The sequence below is a fragment of the Mus caroli genome, chromosome 4, assembly GCF_900094665.2.
Source record: "Mus caroli chromosome 4, CAROLI_EIJ_v1.1, whole genome shotgun sequence".
NCBI classification, from domain to species: domain Eukaryota; kingdom Metazoa; phylum Chordata; class Mammalia; order Rodentia; family Muridae; genus Mus; species Mus caroli.
In genome coordinates, this window is record NC_034573.1 from 132,889,696 (window position 1) to 132,898,023 (window position 8,328).

General features: G+C 43.6%; 2 protein-coding genes across 6 annotated transcripts in view; one reads left to right on the forward strand and one right to left on the reverse strand.

The window, feature by feature from the left end:
- Prdm2 (PR/SET domain 2) overlaps positions 1 to 4,653 on the reverse strand; it is a 101,197-nt gene extending 96,544 nt beyond the window's left edge. For 2 of the 5 annotated variants that reach the window (XM_021161468.2, XM_029476798.1), the window contains exon 1: positions 4,559 to 4,639. The gene's annotated coding sequence lies outside the window, so the exon portion shown is untranslated. Of the gene's footprint in view, positions 1 to 4,558 lie in introns of all 5 variants that reach the window. The other 3 variants (XM_021161466.1, XM_021161469.2, XM_029476797.1) reach the window with 3 other exon arrangements.
- LOC110293590 (atherin-like) lies at positions 3,904 to 6,945 on the forward strand. The gene has a single exon (XM_021161471.1). The coding sequence runs from the start codon at positions 4,221 to 4,223 to the stop codon at positions 4,662 to 4,664; it is 444 nt and encodes a 147-aa protein (XP_021017130.1). The 5' UTR covers positions 3,904 to 4,220; the 3' UTR covers positions 4,665 to 6,945.
- The last annotated feature ends 1,383 nt before the right edge of the window (positions 6,946 to 8,328 follow it).

An 8,328-nucleotide genomic window follows, 5' to 3' on the forward strand; every position in this document is an offset into this window, starting at 1 on the left:
ACACATCTACATTTATCCCAAGAGCCTTCATTTCAAAACCTCTACTTGCAAGTGTATCTTAAAGCCAACATTTGCTGAATTATGGCAAAGTCTTTAAGTCAGAAAATCAATCTGAGTGTCATTTATATGCTTAATATACATCGTCTGAATAAGGTCTTGAAAAATATACAGGATTCATGCTGAAGTATGTACAGGTTTGGAGAAATCTCACAGTTCTTTTCAAATTTTGAATGCATCATTTAAATTTCCCATGAGAGTTTAAGAAAATCTTAGAAAAACTTCATGTAGGTACATATAAAATATGTAGGTTTTACCAATTTCCAGATGGGCTGCCCACAGCAATCAAGTTAACAGTTCCACTTAACTTTACACATTTCAGACAAGCTGTGCCAAGAAATAATTCAGCTCTTTCAAGCAAAGCCTAACATGTAATTTGTTTTTTCACCAAAATAGCTGAAAAATATAGATTCAGTGAACCTTTTTTTCCCATGTTCTAAGGGGCTAGTAAGTAAGAACACAGTGTAAACAGGACATGGACCAAGACGCCACTAGTAAATACTACACGGAATTAAGGGAACACACACATGCTTTTACCATTGCAATTACCAGGTTTACTATACACAAGGGCTCTGTGCATACTCCAGGGAGGTGGGGTAGAAAGGAAAAGCATTCCTTTATTGCACTGAAATCATTTAGATATTCCTGTAAGTAAAACCACTCGTTACCAAATATGGTTCCAATAGCAGATTTTTTTTTCACATGTTGTATTTAATGGTGCATTCTCAATAGTATTTCACAGCCAAAACAAACAGATACGAACCACAACCAATACAGTCTCTACTTAGAATAATTAGAAATAAAGATTAGGAGGCATATTTTCTCCCCCAGCGGAAAGTACTTCAATGACATGTTTTCCACGAAGATGCATTAAACTAAGCATTTCAAAAGTAAGCCTTCTTTCCTTAGGACAAGCTTCAGTGCATAACCCCAACTGGTTCTTTTAGGGGTTTTTTTGTTTGCTTGTTTTAAAAAAAAGAAGGAAAAAAGTAGTTTAGAAAAGTACAGTTTAGCCAATCTTCAAAGAGTTGCTTCAAGTCTCATTTTCTGGAAGAGTTATTTCTGTGCTATTCAGCATCATGGACCAAATAGTTAAATTATGCATCCACTCTATGCAAATGTATTTAAATTTTATAATAATTTAATCTGCATACTGGGAATGCTGATCCCATGTCATGAAAACATTATAATCTCCAGCCTACCTCACATTGCCATGTTTCTTCCCATAAAAGGACGTCAATGTTCAACTACAGAGAGTTGAACATTGAACTCTATAACCACAAAAGCAAAAGCTAGAAGAAATTTGGATGGGAAGACAATTCCCTTCTTCAAGGTATAACCCATTGCATCTATCCTCAGAGTTCTTGGAGACACCACAGCTGCTTCTGTGATTCAACCACCCAACAAAGGAAGTTTCATTTAATGAGGTAGTTTAGAATCATACCATTTTGTCCCTCCATGGCAATGTCTGGTGACTTCACAGCTGGTCATAACTAAAGGAGGGGCCACTGCCACTTGTGGGTGGATGAGGAGAGCTGCTAAGCATTCCACCATGGACAAGAGTGACACCCCCACGAAAACTAATCCAGTCCACACATCAGCAGTAGAGTGGCTGAGGAACATTTTATTGTAACTCACCATGCTATCCCTACCAACAGACTCCAGTTTCCCCTGACCTGCTCTAAGAAAATCATTTTTTATAGCTCTAACTAAAAATTTCTAACTGCAAAAGGCAAGCACTAGGACATGACACCAGGCCCAATCCCAAACACTGTGACTGCTAATAGGCAGCAATCAAACTATGAAGCCCTAAATGCAGCAGGAGCAGAAGTGCTCAGCAGATGTCAGCAGGTGATGTCCCGTTTGCATCCAGCATTCCCTGCAGATTCCCTGCAGATGCTCTCTGCATGCAGGTCTGACATGCAGCATTCCCTGCAGATGCTCTCTGCATGCAGGTCTGACATGCAGCATTCCCTGCAGATGCTCTCTGCATGCAGGTTTGACGTATCCCCTCAAGGCCCAGATACACTTCCACTATGGAGTTTGCTAGTGAAAGCTGCATATTTGCTGTTGGGTTTTCCCCTGTACATATATTAAAACTAACAGGAAACTAATCAGAAGACATGAAAACAGCAAATACTCCACAGTGCCCTCCACCCTGGAGCCTGTGATTTAACACACCCCTGAAAGGGGTCTAAGTTAGATCTAAAGTTGAAAAGATATCAGCATTCTGAAAAAAGGAAAAAAAAATCCCATGAATAAATAAATAGCCAGTGTAAAATAATCATCAAAAGAAACTGTGTGCAGATATGTGTGAGCTACAGACACCACAGAGAAAACAGGGAGGTTACTTCTTAGGTAGCTGAAACAAAAAAAAAAAAAAAAAAAAATGTATCATCAGACACTACAAAAGCAGATTTTCCAGTTTTCACATCTTAAATAGTCGCAGAATTTTAAAATTCATCACAGAGAAAAAACTTCCGAAAATTAATGAAATGTCAGACTTTAGAAGACTTACAAATCAATGTGGGATTGGTTGATGAATGATGGCCCATCCACATATCAGACAGCCATTAAACATCAAATTGAAGAACAGTTAAAGACATAGAAACACACAACAGCATAATGGAAGACGGAAGACAAGCCTCATCGATATACACAACATATCAATTCTCTATAAACTGTTATACAGAAGTGGATGCTTCTATAAATGAATATATGTGAATAAAGAAATACAAGCAGGCACACCATGAGGGACTAGTGACAATCTGCTACAATGTTAACAATGGCTATCTGAGGAGGCGGAAGTTTACAGGCGGTTTCTATTCCTTCTTTGTGCGCCTCTGTTTTCCAACTGTCTTTCAGTGCGACTGTTTTGCTGCTTTGTGCTTACAGAGCTAATACATTATTACAAAGTTACACCTTCTTATCCGGAGCACTGCATAGAAAATTTGAAACAAACCACCTCAAACCTCAATGAAGCCAAGTCTTCCATCAACAAACAGCGAACATTCATTGAGCATTCTCATTATATCCCTGGTTCTAAGAACTTTGTAAATGCATCGACAGCTTTTCTTTTTTTTTTTTTTTTTTTTTTTGGGGGGGGGGGAGGGTCGAGCCCTGAAATAACACCAAATGCAGCTGAGTGTTGCTTCCAACAATGGATTTACAGCTCTCTTCCCATGGCTTGGAATAAAGGGGGCTTAAAATGATCTCTGAAGGTCTTCAAAGCTATGGCGAGATTGCTCATGAAAAAGAAATTTCATCAAATAAAGTGTGTGTAAGAGAGCTTGGAGGGTGGCAGCTGCGTGCAATCTCAAAAACAGAACTCTATAGAACAGGAAAACAACAGAATAATGTCTCTCAGTTCCTCCTCTTAATATCCTAAAACCTCTTTTCTAATATCATCGTGGGCAGAATGATCAAACTGTAGTCTGTGCTATTGTAGGTAAAAAACAAACAAACAAACAAAAAACATTGGGAAGTTGTCTTTGCTGTATATATTACTTTAAAGAATAACCCCGAAGTAAACAAAAAAAAACTTTGAGATACATTTTTAGTCATGTTCTGGGGACACCGTGTACTAGAAACAAACATTCCCATGTTTCATTAAAGGGTCCTAAGGGCAAGGCACTGGAATTTGGCAAAAGGCAGTTCACGTGTCAAATACACCCAAATCCTCAATACATGAAACGCGGGGGTGGGGGGAGACCCCATTTCTCTAGTGTAAATTCCAGCTGGGTAGTAAGAGGCAACGGGGCTTCCCGGCGATCTGTGGGATTGTTTCCCCAGCTCGAGGCCCGACCTAACGGTAAGTGCTAGGCCATTGGCCGGTGCTTCACGCGTGGATCGTGGAAGAACACTGACCTGTTAAGGTCTATTTCGTGTCTCACTCGTCACCCTGGGAGACATCGTAGGTGGATCTTTTTGACGAACGCAAACCAGTCCTATGTATGTTAGCGCACACCTGTGACACATGCACGTATGCACCAGTGGGTCGATGGGGACACTCGGGGAGACCACTGCCAGGTTTAGAGCACACGGAAACTATACGGGGGTGAAAAACACAAAGGCTCGAGGCACAGAACCAACTCGAGGATTGCAGATGCGCTCGCACATTCAACCCGGGACACAAAAGAGCAGAGATCAGCGCAGCCCTGCGGATGGGGACCGCCCGGGGCCCACGTGCGCTCCCCGCCGACCCCGCAGCCACGCACCCCGAGTCCGCCGCGCCGTCACCAAACGGACCCAAAACTTGGCCGCGGGGACTTAAGAGCCGCCGAGCGGGAGCCTTCGCGCCGCCTCGCGTCGGCGCCAGCGCCAGCGCCAGCCACCGGTTCCCGGCCGTTCGGAGGAAGCTCGAAGGGGGCGCGTCAGCCCGCCCCGCAGTCCCCCTAGCGCCCGGCCCGGTCGCCCCCGCCGCGGTGGCCACACTCCTCACTGACACCCAGGGACATTCCCCCGAGGCCCTTCCGCCCTCCCCGGCTCCGCCGCTCCTCACCAGAGTGCGACGTGCCAACGCTTCAGCGAGCCCAGAGCCGCAGCCGCCGCCGTCGCTCTGGCGCCCGCGGCCGCGCCGCCGCCATCTTGGCTCCGGCCGGAAGTGACGTCGGCACGGCGCCCACAACCCCCGACCCCGACCCCGCGCGTAGCTCGTGGCCTGCGACCCCGAGGAGCTCAACACGACGGTCAGGCGTGACCCTGGCGGACTGTGTGGTCCTTTCTGTCAATCACGGGCTCGCCGCTCGTCCCAGAGCGTTATTACCTCGAAGGGAAGCCCGCGGTCGCCATGGCCGGGCCAGCTTGACCACTATAGAGTTAGGGCTGAGAAACTCAGAGTTGGGCAGAGAAGCCACCCTACTTCAGACGATCGCAGCTGACAGGCGTGGTGGCGCACACTTTAATCCCCAAACTCGAGGCAGAAGCAGCCAGAGCTACATAGTGAATTCCAGGAAGGCAGGACCACACCCTTAGACCTTGTTTCTAGAAAAACAAAAGCAGAATCCACTCTGAAGGCCACTCACTAGACCTCTGCCAGGCAAATAGACCGTTTAAATGGTGTGCAAAGGACCAATATAGACACACACACACACACAAACCCGAAACTTCAGCAAAGCAGATGCAACTGAGCGGCTGTATTCATCCTTTACCAGGAGGCATTTGCTAACTGCCAGCTATGGGCCTAGGTCAGTGCCAGGGCTCTGTGGTACCCAGCATGGCCTTCATCTTGCCCTTAGGAACTGCATCACTATTTTACAAACAAGTGAGCTGGAGATGGATTGGGTTGAACTGGAGACCATTTCTGACATCCCAGAAAAGAGGTTTGACGGAGAACACAGTTGACAATCAATCTGAAGTTGTGGAGAGATGAAAGTTACTTGTCACATCTAGATGGTACCCAGAGCCATGAGTACTTCAAGATAAAGCTATCCTCTGAGAAGAAAGGAAAAAAAAAAATCTAAAATGTAGTGGGCCGTATTAGTCCCCTGAGAAAAGGATCTGAAGAATAGATAATGTATTATGTTCAAATGTGCCTCCAAAACTTTGGAAACACCAGACAAGTTCATCAAACGTGCCTGTTGTTTAGAAAGTACGTGGATCAACATGGATTGTGGTATACTCTGTAAAGGATTGGTGACATGGTGATTATCTCATCAGTACTGTTGACAGGTGAGGACAATGTCAAGTGTTGTCAAGGTCCGGATCCACCACAGAGCCTGTGGAGAAAGGAAATAAAACCTCAAATGTTTGCTTATGTCTCTCACTAGTCAAGGAAGAGTTTATAAACCTAAGAGATACATGCGACCTTGTCACTAGAATCTATACTATTATGGTACAGGCTGCCACTGGAATTTGCACTCTTTATTTGATTAACACCTTACTTACTAAGTATATGCATCAAAACCATCTGAGGTAGCGTGGGAGCAAAAGGGAGACCACCACCTCATCTACCACCAAACTGCCATAGTCATCATTTTAAAAGAAAATCTACACACCCCCTGGCATCCAATAGAATGCAAAAGGAAATATAGGGGATTTCGATTTTTGTCAAATCAAAACATAACACAGTAAAACCAGAGAACACCATTCCAAGAAGTCAGTGGCTGCTCTTCCTGTCTTTAATCTGATATGACTGCCTTTTTCCCCTGGGGCAACTGTTTCAGATTTGATGTCTTAAAACAGCAGAAATTTAATCTCCTGCAAATGTAGAGGCTAGAGTCCAAATCAGTTATCACTAGACTCAAGCTAAGGTGTCGGTAGGACCACACTTCCTCTGAGGTCTCTGGGGAGACTGTTTCCTTCTTCCAGCTTCTGGTGACTGCCAACATGCCTTGGCTTGTCACTATGCCACTCAACTCTTCAAGGCCAACATCATTACACTCTCTTCATCTTCACATCACTTTCTCCTCTGTAGGTAGTGAAATTTCCCTCTGTTCTTTCGTAATCTACACAGTTGCACTGAGGATACCCAGCTAAACCACAGTTCATCTCTTCATTGCTGAGTCATAACAACAGAAGTTCCACATGAGGTAATACTTGAGAATTCGAGGGATCGAGTTGAGGTCAGATGCTTAGTAACGATTATTTAGCCTACCACACTGAGTGAATCTTCGGTCCTTCTAAATACCACCTCTAACCAACCATTGTGTACTTTTAATCTGTGTATTTTGTTTGGACCTGTTTCAATTCTCTAAACTGTGATACTTCCCAGACTGAACGACCCACTTTATAGTTCATCTGTTCAATTAAAAAAAGACAAAGGCTACGGAGATTACAGTGAAATTTCATTAGTGATGATTAGCTGTGCGGTATACTAAATACTCCTGTTTTCCTTCTTTGAAATGATGAAATGCCTTGCTAATGAAGGAGGGCAAGAATAGAGATGCTTTAATCAGAAATTGTGGTCTGTTTATTAGAAGACAGACGTATACAACACACTATCAAAGTCTGCAACATGAATGAAATTCTATGTTGCACAAGTCACCTGGCTCAGCCCTGGCCACTTATGCACACATCATGTGTTACCATGGCACATGCTACACTCAAAACCCAGAGCAATGTCGTCTAAGCACTAAATAGATAATTCTTATGGGGAAAAAATGGCATCTCCCTGACTCTCAAAATGGATAGAGATAAGCAGTTATGTATAACCAAGACATTGTATTTTTTTTTAAAAAAATGTGATTGTAATCAAAACCACAGCAATTTCTATAGAATTGCCCCTTAAAAGATTAAAAATTTAGTGGGGCAGTGGTGGCGCATGCTTTTAATCCCAGCACTTGGGAGGCAGAGCCAGGTGGTTTTCTGAGTTCGAGACCAGCCTGGTCTACAGAGTGAGTTCCAGGACAGCCAGGGCGTCACAGAGAAACCCTGCCTTGAAAAAAAAGAAAAAAAAAAAAAAGATTAAAAACTTTATAGCTAGTACCAAAGACTTTAAACTACAGTATCAGGGACAATGTAAGTGGACTTAAGACTCCCTGAATGACAATACTTATTCCCTACTAGATGTTATAGACATTGTACATGGATTATGTCCCATTCATCATAGCTGTGTGTGTTGAGAGCATGTACAGCTGTGGGAACTAAGGCCAGTGTGGATGAAGACATTGCCCAGTTAAAGAAATGAAGCCAGGGGCTGGAGAGATGGCTCAGTGATTAAGAGCACTGACTGTTCTTCCAAAGGTCCTGAGTTCAAATCCCAGCAACCACATGGTGGCTCACAACCATCCGTAGAGAGATCTGACACGGGGAGGGATTTAAAAAAAAAGAGGGGGGGAAGGATTAAAAAAGAGAGAGAGAGATTTGACACCCTCTTCTGATGTGTCTGAAGATAGTACAGTGTACTTACATATAACAATAAATAAATCTTATTAAAATTTAAAAAAAAAAAAATGAAACCAGGTTTTTAACTTGGACAGTTCAGTTCCATAGAAAGCAACCACCTCATTCATCCTTGGTGCACATACGTGCATAGACACGCACACACACACACTTGAAAGCTAGACCAGACCAGTAGCCATTGTAGGCAACTCTGCGTGTGTGTGTGTGTGTGTGTGTGTGTGTGTGTGTGTGTTGCCTGCACACATACACATTCTCAAGCATAATTTATTTCTAAGGTAAATATTGTCTTGATGGCCCATTCAATCACAATTATCAACTGTCATGTTCGAGATCACCATGCTTCCTCTAAGATATTCAAGACTTGGAGTAGGTAAGAGAAGTGTGTCTGTCTGTCTGTCTGTCTGTCTGTCTGTCTGTCTGTCTATGCAT